Below are 13,070 nucleotides of genomic sequence, written 5' to 3' on the forward strand. Positions count from 1 at the left end.
GCATTAGTCAAACACGTCCAAAAGCTAAAAAGGGGCTTTAAATTAATTTTGACCAACTTAAAGCCAATTCAAACGGGCTCTTAGTCTAAAATTGGAGTATTTTATTGGATAAGTCAGATACGTTATTGACTTACGCGCACATGTATAAGACTTTTTAGTTTGATGATGTGCCTACCAATCATATAATGTAATGTACTTATTAAAATAATCAAATTAGTTTATAGAAATAAATATTTTTGGAACGTGTGACTTTGTGGGTCGCAACCGTACTATATCCACCGTACAACAGAGTTTACCAACGACCTTATTATTATTCACACATGCTCCCATGTGATCTTTTTTTCTCCTCTCTTTTACGAAAATAAATAAATAAATAAATCTCAATTTTGTGACTTTTAGTTTATATAAATGGGATATTTTGATTTAGACATGTAAATAAACGAGGTTACTACTTACTTGCACCTTTATATAAATGAATAATTTAATTAATTATCTCAAATTTAATTTTAAAATATCTTACCTTATTCATTAACCAATAAAAATTCCTAAAGGATTGATATATTAATAAATGTGGTTCAAGTTGTCCTTGTTGAACATGTTCGTATGAATTGCAAAGACACTAAATATGAGTAGTTTGGATTAAAAACAAGTTATATTGAAAATACTTATACTTGAATTAGCTATGTCGAAATTCTCAATGTTTGTTTGATTATTATATTAAAAATAATATGCATTACATGATTTATAATATTTGCTTACAAGAATATCTTCCAAGTAGAAAAGAAGTTTGAGGGACTTCAAAGATATTTTTGTAATTTCATCATTTTATCTAAGTATAATTAATATCGATACTATTATTCCATGATCTACCAGGGATAGGTAGTCCTGACTTTGGTATTTAAGTTATACCAGAGTTAGTAACTAACCAATAGATAAGCCAGTATTAATTTTTTATCACAGCGCTATTTATGCTTATATAACATATCAAACATTTCCTAAAAGGTGTTGGCACATCAAGATCACTGAAATTTTTATAAGAAATTTAGATCAATTAATTTGGGAAATGTTACTCCCTATGTCTCATATTAATTATCATGTTTTACTTCTCAATAGTCAGTTTGACTAATATTTTGAGAAACATTGAAATGGATTAATTTAATATTTTAAAATTATAATTTAGATATTCAAAAATTATATGAAAAATATTATAAGTTGCAATTCTTTTTTCATATCAATATGTAGTATAGTATCTTAAAATGGTAGTCATATGGTTTAACTCTAAAAAAGTAAAATATGATAAATATTTTAAAAGGAAGGAAATGATTAACTAATACCACTTGATCAATTAGTAACCTTTGTAAATTAAATTCGTGATTGATTCAATACAACACTAGTTGATTTTTAGAGAGATGGAAAGTGAGACTAGAAGAGATTTTCGAGCTTCAATAATGAAATCGTTTAGGTATAGTAGCAATTACTCATGCCTTGACACGATGGTGATGTTGCGTACACACAATAGATCAATGTGATCTGTCTCTTTCACAAACTTGGTACATGGAAAGAGTTTAATACACCAAATTGCTTAATTTTTTAAATAATCAACTCATATATTAACTATCTGGTAGAGGGTGACATGGTATTGGCGGAGCTAACAATATTAACCCCCTTAAGTAGAAAATTATGTATACTATATATAAATTTAAAATTATTTTTATATGTATAATAGATTTTGAACTTTTTAAAATATACATATACAATTTTTAATATTTTGAATCTAGTAAAAATTTTCAAAAGTATGTCACTTGAAAATCCAATCAACTAGCCATATGCGTTTTTAATCAGTTGGGTTTCCACAAATTGTTCCATGACCTGCCCGCCCCCTAGCTGGCCCATTTTCTAATGGATCATATGCAGGCTAACGTCGCCCAATAGGTAGCCCACTCTATCGAATAGGGGTCTACTCATTCCGACATTCTAAGCTAACGTTTAGTCCTAAGTTTCCAAATATTATTGACAAAATTTTGGTGAAGTTTCACCACAAATTTTTTCAAGAATATTTGATTGTTCAAAAAATATTATTTTACATTCTAAAAATTATTAAAAATATTCATAAGTTTGTGTTATCATTTTATAATGAACATGTTTCGTTAAAAAAAACCTTATAGCATAATTGATAACAATCAACAACAACAAAATAACAATATGGGCAAAAGCAATACATTAATTAAATTAAAAACAAATTGTTTTTTTTTCAATCTCGTCACTCAAACTATTTTTTTGGATGAGGTAATAACACACTACTCTTTTATAAAATTTTCTTATATTCTACGAACAATATGTTTACAACAATAAATGATGGATGTTTTTATAAAATATAAAAGTTTAGGATAATTTTTAAAATTTTAAAACTTCCCAAGTTCTCAAGTTGTAGTTTTTTCTAGAACTTGAAAACTTGAGATATTTGCCAAGTAATGACAAATTATATGGCCAAATATTAATTTTTAAATTTTCTCAAAAACTATTTGGGGCCAAACGACACTTAAAGACTAATCATCCCATAAATCGAGTAAATGACATTCTTTAGTATCAATCCATCCAAGTGTTATTTGCTTTAAACCTAGAAAATTATGTTGCAACTCATTGGCTTTGTGAGATATGCTTCCATGTTCAAAGTGCATAAAATCAATACAATCTCCACACCTAAATTAATAAACTAATCCTAATTATAGAGTGGATGGATTGAGAATTAGTAATGTATAATTGATTCGTAAGGATCATTGTCAAATCAGTAGATAAACGATAGATCTATTTCGGGAAAAATGATTTTCTAACTTTCTAAAATTTTTATGTTAGGGATATTTATTTTTATATATAAGAGATTTTTATTTTTGTGTCAACTTGTTCAAAAAAAGTCAACATTTATATAAATCATGTATAATTAATTCACATTGAATAATAATTTAGATAAAAAATTTATATTCTTAATAATTGAGATATGAAATTTAATTAAGTAAAATAATTTAAATGGATTTTTGACTTTTAAATTTTTGAATTGAAGGGGGGAGAAGGATAAGAATGACATACGAGAAAGTAATGTGTCGCGTGGAAAGCGCAACAACAAGTTTCATACATTTCTGACGCGTAAGGTATCAGTTACTACATATGCCCCCTACTCTCTCCTCCTTTTCACTCACTTTAATCCATCCTAATCAGTTATCATAACTTTAATACTTTTACTTCAATCTTCCCCTTGGACCCACTTTATTACTATGAGCCGTTGATTGCAAAACGGACGGCTAGGATTGTGTTGCAAATCTTTTTTTTTTTTAACTGAGAATTGTTCTTGTAAGCAAACAAGAATCTTGGGAAAACGATTTTTGGAACTGATAATCGAAGGGCCAAATTTAATAAATCTAACGGTTGAGAGTTTCTGAGAAACGGTAGCTGATCTCAGCAAAGTTGGTCTTGAAAGTTGCTTCTTTTTTTCCTTCTTTTATTTATTCATGCAGAGCATCTCCAAACTTGTTTTCTTATTCGCCTTTTTCTCTCTTTTCTTGTTTCATCAAACTGGTGAGTAGTTGTTCTGTTTCTTCTCTTTCTTTTTCTTTCCTCGTTAAATTCAATAAAGATTCAATCTTTTTTTAATATATGCACTTTTTTTTGTAGTTTCTGTGAGATATCAGAGGTTTTGGGCTTTATTTCATTTATTGGTTTCAAGATTTTAGAACTTAATTTTAAGGTTGGGTATTTTCCCATAGAAAGGAAAGAACTGATTTTTTTTTATGTTTTTTTGTTTGTTTGTTTGTGAGCTTGGTTTGCTGTTGTCAAAATTTGTGTTTCTGTTACAAGTTGATGAAAATTTGAGGGGAAAAAAAGAAGTTATTTTTCTCTTTTATGGCATTTATTAACTTTGTTTGAGCTTTGATGGGGTGCAGTTAATTGTTATAGAACCTTATATTTTAGGGAAAATAGTCACCAGGAGAATTTTCCATTGTCTGACCCGTGTGTGGGTGGTGGGTGGTTTGGGGTGTTGTTGCTAGGTAGCAAGGTATTTGTTTAATGATGAGAAGGTTAAAGGGGGAGAAAGTAAACAAAGCTGCTCCAATCTTTAGCTTTCCTTCTTAGGATTTGAATGTGTACCAAGTTGCCAACTTTTGTCTCTGAACTCACTGGTTTTATTGTTTTTACTTTGGTTCTCCCATATTTTTGTAATTTGAGATATAATGTTTAGCTTATAATTTCCCCTGATACAGAATAAATAAATTATCTTTTGCTTAAAAAGACATGTAATTTACCAGTAAGAGCACAATATATGCAAGAATTCAAATAGTCAATCCGAACTAGACTTTGTGATTGTTGCATTGTTGATTGATTGATTTTACATGCGGTTATTAGTATTCAGTTACGTGGCTGGCAAAGACATGCAACTGGCTTAATATGAATGATTTAGTCTTCTGAGCATTTTCTTTTGTTGGTTAAATGTTTTTGCTCAAATTTATTAATGTGGAATGATGATTTGAACTTGCCTAGGTCAATATGGGAGCAAAGGCCTTTCTTGTCGCGTTTTTTCTCTCAACGCTGTTAGTTCCTTTGGCATTCTCCACATCAAATGATGGCTTGGTTAGAATTGGTTTGAAAAAGATCAAATTTGATCAAAATAACCGACTTGCTGCTCGCCTCGAGTCCAAGGAGGCGGAGGCTTTGAGGGCCTCTATTAGGAAGTACAACTTCCGTGGTGATCTTGGGGCGTCTGAGGATACAGACATTGTAGCACTGAAGAACTATATGGATGCTCAGTACTTTGGAGAGATTGGTGTAGGCTCTCCCCCTCAGAAGTTCACTGTGATCTTTGATACTGGTAGCTCTAATTTGTGGGTGCCTTCAGCGAAATGCTACTTCTCAGTAAGCTTATTTTACATCCTTAGTTTGAAAGCATACCAGAGAAAGCTAACACTAGCCGCTCATAATTGACGATCATCAATTTTTATGCTTATCTACATTCGTGCAGGTCCCCTGCCTTTTCCATTCCAAGTATAAGTCAAGCCAATCAAGTACTTATAAGAAAAATGGTCTGTGTCTGCCCTTCGTCTATATTTTATGCGAACAGTTTTTCATTGATAGTCATTAGTTCAATTACTGCATCAAACACATGCTTCTCTCTGATACTTGTTACTCCCTCCTTCCCAATTTATGTGACGTAGTTGAACTCGGCAGGGAGTTTAAGGTGGTCTTAAGCATGTCGTAACAATAATGAGATTTTTGAAACTTGTGATACTAGTGTCGCTATAAAAGCTTCTCATTAATGATAAAATAAATGTGATAAAATGGGAAGATTAAAGTTAAACTTTTTCAAACGTATAAACATGCATTCTTTTTGGAACTGATTAATAAGGATATAGTGTGGCATAAATGGATACTCTTTTGGCTATAGGAGGAAGGATGCATATTGGCAGTATACGTATTTGACATGTTATAGGTTTTGAGTTCAAACTGATCACCCTGGTCCCAACCTTTAGATAGAATGCCTCATCCCAATCCCCTCTCCCCCCATAGAAAAAAAGAAAATAAAGAAGATGCTCACCATTCTTATGGCTGTCATCCAATTATGTGATGGACATAAAAAATCCGCTTGAAAAAATAATAATTTGATAACATGCTTTCTGTTATGAAAGTGGTGCTCATGTTATCCGTGTCATTTTTTCTTCTATGATATGAGGTAATAAAAAATGCCTTTTAAACTGTTTTGTCCATTGAGGAACCTGTTATGGTGGACTTCCTTCTTTTGAGTTTTGATATCTGTTAAAATTTCCTGGAAACATGATGTCTACTGTGTGTTTGGGCATGACCTTTGGTTAGTCTTCAGTGTCTACTTTCTAAGTTGGCCAACATGTTGAATTGGTTTTTGCAATATGAATCTGTTCATTCACACTTTTTTCTGCTTAATACGCATTACAGGAAAGTCTGCTGCAATTCATTATGGCACAGGAGCAATATCTGGATTCTTCAGTCAAGATAACGTCAAAGTTGGTGACCTTGTTGTGAAAAATCAAGTGAGTGTGGCTTCTGACTTCTGGTTCATATATTTCTTGGCTATATGGTCCCTCATCTGCGGAGGTTGTTAATGACAACAGGAGTTCATTGAGGCAACCAGAGAACCCAGTGTGACATTTTTGGTAGCCAAGTTTGATGGTATATTGGGTCTTGGATTCCGTGAGATCGCTGTTGGAAATGCTGTTCCAGTATGGTGTGTTGGCTTATTTTCTTTGCATTCTTTATAAATAATTTTCAATTTCCTATTGACTGAGTTCATGCCTTGGACGTTTTATGATCACATCAAAATGTTTTCATCTTCTGGATTGAAGGATTTCCTGAATGTCTCCTAGTATATGAGAAAGTTGAGTTGATAACTTGATATTGATCTTGAGAGTTTCTTCTGTGTTTTATAGGTACAACATGGTCAAACAGGGTCTTGTCAAGGAGCCTGTCTTCTCATTTTGGCTCAACCGAAACGCAGAGGAAGAGAAAGGCGGTGAAATTGTGTTTGGTGGGGTTGATCCTAACCACTTTAGGGGAAAACACACTTATGTCCCAGTCACACGGAAAGGTTATTGGCAGGTGGGGTATCTTTATATCTTTGGAAAATTGCTGTTAGACTTTCTGCAACGCCTTTCTTAATCTCAGAATATAATTGGCAGTTTGGTATGGGTGATGTTCTGATTGATGGTCAAGCTACTGGTACGTTGTGGTATTTCTCTTTTCGAACAGGAAATTAATTTGGAGATTTGAGGATATTGATGAGACCACTTACCCCTGGTTGTCCCTGTTCTTTTGTTGTTTTGATACTGAATTATGTAGGTTACTGTGACAGTGGATGTTCTGCAATTGCGGATTCAGGAACTTCTCTCTTGGCTGGTCCAACGGTATTCTGCAAAATGAGGATTCTCTTTTTTGTTCCTATTATTCAGCTATTTTTTCCACCATTGACATTGAATCTCAGAATGTTTTGTACAGTCTTGTTCATGTGTAGCTTCATCAAATTGGCTTGGTAATAGAGGAATGACTAGGTTTAGTTTTTCTTCGGAATACCAGTTTATTAATAATCAATGAATCAATCAGGCATTTGAACTTCACTTTTTCCCCTTTTAAGCCATGAAAGGAGGATGAGAAGTGATGAATTGATTCTCATTCCAGTATCAGGTCATACCACGTTACTGATTTACTTTGCTAATAAATTTTTCCTTTTGCTTTGTCCCTGTTGTTCCTGCCTTATTTGTTTGGGGATCTCCCTTATTAGGAAAAAATAGTGCAACTAGGAACTGCTTCTAGATTATTTCATCCAGAAAAAAGAAACTGCTTCTAGATTGTTATCTCTAAGGCCTTTATAGTTGACAATATGATACAAGAAAAAAACTTCAGTTTTTTGTCCAGACAATTATAGTAGTGTAAGGTTTTACTGCTTCATTTTCTAGTCCTCATCATTCTACTCTCTGTCTCCTTCCTTCTCTATCTTTCAGACTGTAATCACTATGATTAATCATGCCATTGGGGCCTCTGGAGTTGTTAGCCAACAATGCAAAGCTGTTGTTCAACAGTATGGGCAAACAATTATGGATATGCTTTTAACTGAGGTGAGCAACCAACTGTTTAAGTTGATAGTTTGTTTTTCTTCGTAGTGGGTTTTTCATGAGCTGATCTCGATTATTAGTTGCCTTCCCCAATATTCTGATGGATTTGTATTCTAACAGGCACACCCAAAGAAGATTTGTTCACAGGTTGGATTATGCACCTTTGATGGAACTCGAGGCGTAAGGTTAGGCTTAAGGCTCTTTCTTCCCTCACCTAGGTCATACATTTGATATGCTAAATTCTATTATGACTCGGGTGCTGAGCGGATTTCTGTCCTCCACGTGTAGCATGGGCATTGAAAGTGTTGTAGACGAGAAAGCTGGCAAATCGGCAGGACTGCACGATGCTATGTGCTCTGCTTGTGAAATGGCAGTTGTATGGATGCAGAACCAACTTAGAAAGAACCAGACTCAGGATCGCATTTTGAACTATGTGAATGAGGTAAATATCTTCATCACATGTTTTTGATTTCTCTGTCTTAGTTCGGACTGCTAACAGCGTTGACAGCTCTGTGAGCGACTTCCAAGTCCAATGGGACAATCAGCTGTTGATTGTGGAAAGCTTTCTGGCATGCCTAGTGTTTCCTTCACAATCGGTGGCAAAACATTTGAGCTCTCACCTGAAGAGGTATGTTTGATGTTAATATCTATAAATTTACATGCTTTCTGGTGTCTCTAAAATTATAGATGCCGCTTTCGACTTTCCTCTATTTGAATGAGGTGGCTAGCAGCAGAATCTTTTGTTTACCCTGCATCTAGGGAGTTCAATTGTTTTAAAGTTTCCATTACATTTAAAAAGTGTCTCACAGCTTTTAAGCGAAGTAGGGAATTAAATCTGTTTGTATTGAAATATTTAAACATGACCTCAAAGCATTTATTGAATAGTGTTATGCTATGGGGAAAGTTCCTAATACTTGGTATACAGTTGAGTTGTACTAAGCTTGCAATCTTGTGTTGTCACCAGTACATACTCAAGGTGGGCGAGGGTCACGCTGCTCAATGTATTAGTGGCTTCATTGCTCTGGACATTCCTCCACCCCGTGGACCTCTCTGGTATATTTTCCTCTCTTCTTAACACTCGTGTGCCCAAATTCTCTTATTTTTGTTGCCCCAGCTAACTTGCCTTATTCGATAAATGTCGTTTACTTTATGGCTTTGGTGGTGCAGGATCTTGGGGGATGTCTTCATGGGTCGATATCACACTGTCTTTGATTATGGAAAACTTAGAGTTGGATTCGCAGAAGCAGCTTAATGAAACCAAAAAATGCAAGCACCCCCCAGCCCCATTCCCGTGCTCCCAGATGTTGTTGTGTAGTGACTTGCCCTTAAAATAAGTCTCATCAGCAAATGGGATTGTAAAAGTTTGGACCTTAATGTATTGCAAGAGATAAACCTTGTAAATATTGCCTTCTCCCGTTTGACTAGTTATGTAGTTCTGTTGTGTTGGTGTATATGCTTGTTCTTGTTTTTCTCGTATAATAGCTATCATGGTGTAATACAGGTGATTGTGTTGTTGTGCACCATTAAAATTTGTTGCAGAAAAAACTGGTAAATATTTTCCAACAGACAGAAATGGAACCAACCTTTTTTTATAAGTAATTTCCTTCTGCTTCCAATAATCTGGAATTACTTTGGTGTCTTTTGATGACCTCGCGTGAGACATGTTGTTTTCCTTTTTAGAGTTCTTTCATACGATTATATTAGTGGATTCTGTAGATTCATTCATAAAAGGAGAGTTATCTAAATTTCTAAGTATAAAGATAAAATTGAGTGTGCTACTCTTTGGCTAGACATTTTTATGGAGAAGCATCTCAATATATGAATCAACATCGTGGTGCACTCGTCTTCCTGCCATGCCAACATGAGTGAATGCAGGTAATCTACACAAGTACTTCTGACGCGGCACAATAATGCCTTGTATGCTAAAGCTTTTCTTTTCCTTTTGTTTCTGAGGTTGAGATAGGTGAAGTTCACAAACGTCGCTAAGGCATAATTCAGTTACTACCCATTTGATGTTTTATGCAGTCATGTAACTTGTTTCTAGGCGAAGGGAAATGCAAGAAACCATTCGAAAATGAAAAGCTAAAAGATTATAAAAGAAATCCCATTTGAATGCATAAATTTTCCTTAAGAATTAATTGCAGTTCAAGACATTACAATCAGGATATCAAAATCAAACCTACTAAGTACTTTTAAGAAAGCCGTCTTGACAATAAAAGCTTACAGACAAGAGACTAGGTAAACTAGTTGAGGAAAAGACTTCATTTGGCAATGAAGCTAGTAAGGATAAAAACTTGAACACTTCCATTGAGTCTTGTCCCTAATAAAATCACAAAAGTTTATGGGAACCTAGAATTTCCTACACACTCTGTATTGGTATTTTAAGCATGAACGTCTCTAAGCTAAAAATGATGATCACTGAGCTTCCAAATGATGAGTGATTGGACGACTTGCTAGAGGAGATTCCTTATGAGGCCTTTTTAACATCAGAGTTTGAAAATCTCTGATCCAGTGATTGCACTTGAGCATGAAGATTCTGGTTATCCTGAAGTAAGCTATCAATTTCAAGAAGAAAATGTTCTGATTGCTCTTTAAGAGCAACTACATTGGCTTCTGCATCGCTTGCTTCTTTAGCTTTTTCCTCGACAGTTGCCTCCAGCTTCTTTATTTTCAAACGCAATGCACTTGCCTCTTCCTCCAAAGACTACATCTCGTCAGAAGGTCCATTCTTCCCATCCTCAAAACCTCTGTTTTGCTTGTTCACTGCTTCCATGTTCTTCCTCCTCATACGCAGTTCTCTTATATAGTGGTGCAGTCTGTCAATCATCAGAGCAAGGAAAAGGGAAAAACCTGCATAAAGTCTCATGTGAAAGTCAGACTTGGAAGAAAGCCGTTAGTGGGGTAAGAAGAATGAAGAGCAAGAAGGCAACAGGAATGTTACCACCACACATCAAAACAAAGTTTAATTTTAAACACATGCTTATCAATGGAAGCATTAAACCCTCAATAGTTAACAAATTCTGTGAATAATAACTTTCAGGTTTACTTTTAGATCAATATGTATGATACCACAAACAGAAAACACATCAAGTTCATTGAAAGCCCCAAAGATCTTCTCCAGTTCTCCTAATAGCTTTTTTCCCTTCTGTAGTAGTAGGAGCAGGAAATTCCATCCATTAGTAGCATTTCCGCACCAGTATTTTAATTCTTCCCTCTTTCAAACAAAGAATGTTGCCCTTTCTCGTCCAAGACTGGACATGTTTTGAATCCAAACAAAGAAGAAACAAAATATTATTTTTGTCACTTATCTCTCTCTGTTTTTGCCGCTAGGCATTCTCATCATAGACTTGAATTTTTAAAAAATCCAAAATAAGAAAATGGAAGATTATTTTCTTTTCTTTTCTTTCTGCTTTTGTCTATACTAATACCTGATACTTGACACTTCAAGTTGGAGAATTTGAACATAATTGATGGAGTTCACAACATAAGAAACCAGTTTTGATTTTATCACATTATTCAGGAATGGAATAGCACCAATAGAGCAACACAAAGCTTAGAGGGAAAAGGTAAAGAAAATGTAAGTTTTAGGAGGACGCCACGATGCCTAAAAACTTAAATAACCTGAGCATACCACAAAAAAGGATATCTCCAATTCATGTGCATTATGATCTTCTAAGAAGGAAAGTTAGCATTCTTCCATGTCATAAAAGTGGAAGATACAATTAGAAGCTAGGAAAAAAGTAATTCTCTCGCTGTGCATCATCTTTCTTTTAACTAGTGCAACCTAAATCATTCATTCCATTGTTTGCCCAAACCATCTTTCAGACTCATCAAGTTTGTACTGAAGAACTCAGTAACCAAATTTGAAATAACTAATAATTCAATTAATGAATGATTGAATCCCAAAAAACGTAAAGAGATAACAGAAATAAATATCTTTGTATTAATTAAAGATATAAAACGCTCTTCATGCAGGAAAAAAAGATTAATTGGTTGTTATTGCAAACCAAAAGATGATAATCTCTTCTCTGCCCATTAAGGTACAACTAGTTGAGCACGCACTACACACATTCTTGAGTTTTAGCAACAAAATTATATGATCAGGTATATGAATTAATCAATCACTCAAATCCGCAGAAACTGATTCAGAATTTAAAGCCAGTGGATTCAAAATTTCACTGCACCATTGCTAATACTGATAAAATTAGTCTTATAAGATGCGTAGGGGAGAAAGAAAATGAAATTACCCATGAGAGAAGCTTCTAGAAGATGTTGAGCCATAAGAATCTGATCAGTAGGTGCAACATTGTCATCTTCATCGATCCACCGTTTGCGGATAGAGACCACACTGTAGACGGAGGACAACATGACGACGAAGATGGTGCCGCCGGTAGTTTTCACGACGATTGGGCCGCGGCCTCTCTTAACACGGTCCAGGCCCATTATCACAAGTTTTCTCAATGGCGTCTTGAATATGAGGAGCAGGATTAACGCCATTTCGGCGAATATCACAGTGAACAGTACTTGAATCATTCTCCTGGAATTTGATTTTTCTTTAAGATCGGAGAGAATCGGTTCTGTATCAGCAATTGGCGAGAGTTGAGTGCATGAGCACGACGAGGAGGAGGAAAAAGTCTGATTAGTTTTGGTCCGAGCAAATAAATACTTGGTTGTTTTTACTTATTTAGTTACTTTAATTTATTATTTTTTCAATTTCAATTTATGTGATTAGAAAAAAGAAGAAAGTGTGATACACATTGAAAGAAAGGAATTAAGTATTATTTAATTATACTAGTTAAGTGTATATGCTTTGCATGTGCGTATCGAGTTAAATAATATTATTTTTTGTTTTAATTTATCTGCTCTATTTTTCTTTTTAGGTCACGTGTTGAAGCCGTGAAAACAGCCTCTCGCAGAGATGTAAGGTAAGACTGACCGTACAATAGATTCTAGTAGCCCGATATGTCTCTGGATCCCGCGTATAACGAAAGTTTTATTGCATTGGGCTGCCCTGCTCTACTTTTCTTAAATTAAGACCGAAAAATTCAAAAGTCTTTTACATTTTTTTTCAAATTCGTATCAAGTTCAAAAAGAAAAACAAATTGAAACAGGAAAAGTAATAAATATATTTAAAAAGAACAAATTATTGTGCGTACTTTATATTATTAAGTTCAATTTTTTTTAAAGTAACGTAATTTTATTAAGTTAAATAGTGTGCTAAAAGTGGAACGTGATAAATCATTGTCAACACTAACCATTAAAAAGCAAAAATTAAACATTTCGCCAATTATATCAAAAGTCAAATTTTTATGTTGGTGTTAATACACAAAAACACACTCTAAACAATAACATAAGAAAACACATACTACATTGTATATGATTGTATTAATATAATATAACTATTTATAACAAATTAACAATAACATAAAAGAATATGATAAAGCA

General features: G+C 34.1%; 1 protein-coding gene and 1 pseudogene across 2 annotated transcripts; one reads left to right on the forward strand and one right to left on the reverse strand.

Moving 5' to 3' along the window:
* Nucleotides 1–3,251: 3,251 nt before the first annotated feature.
* LOC129873278 (aspartic proteinase-like) lies at nucleotides 3,252–9,076 on the forward strand. Of its 2 annotated transcripts, none has more exons than XM_055948341.1 (14): nucleotides 3,252–3,570; nucleotides 4,531–4,902; nucleotides 5,009–5,069; nucleotides 5,956–6,050; nucleotides 6,132–6,244; nucleotides 6,447–6,615; nucleotides 6,696–6,735; nucleotides 6,856–6,920; nucleotides 7,515–7,628; nucleotides 7,746–7,810; nucleotides 7,914–8,067; nucleotides 8,134–8,253; nucleotides 8,590–8,678; nucleotides 8,793–9,076. In XM_055948341.1, exons 2-14 carry the CDS (start codon nucleotides 4,537–4,539, stop codon nucleotides 8,875–8,877), a joined length of 1,536 nt encoding a protein of 511 aa, XP_055804316.1. In that variant the 5' UTR covers nucleotides 3,252–3,570; nucleotides 4,531–4,536; the 3' UTR covers nucleotides 8,878–9,076. The 2 variants fall into 2 exon arrangements, with proteins under 2 accessions (XP_055804316.1, XP_055804317.1); XM_055948342.1 differs by lacking the exon at nucleotides 3,252–3,570 and adding an exon at nucleotides 3,669–3,739.
* A 645-nt stretch (nucleotides 9,077–9,721) lies between these two features.
* On the reverse strand, nucleotides 9,722–12,279 carry LOC129873881 (uncharacterized; annotated as a pseudogene).
* Nucleotides 12,280–13,070: the final 791 nt, after the last annotated feature.

The sequence above is a fragment of the Solanum dulcamara genome, chromosome 11 (assembly GCF_947179165.1).
Source record: "Solanum dulcamara chromosome 11, daSolDulc1.2, whole genome shotgun sequence".
In the NCBI taxonomy this organism is placed as follows: domain Eukaryota; kingdom Viridiplantae; phylum Streptophyta; class Magnoliopsida; order Solanales; family Solanaceae; genus Solanum; species Solanum dulcamara.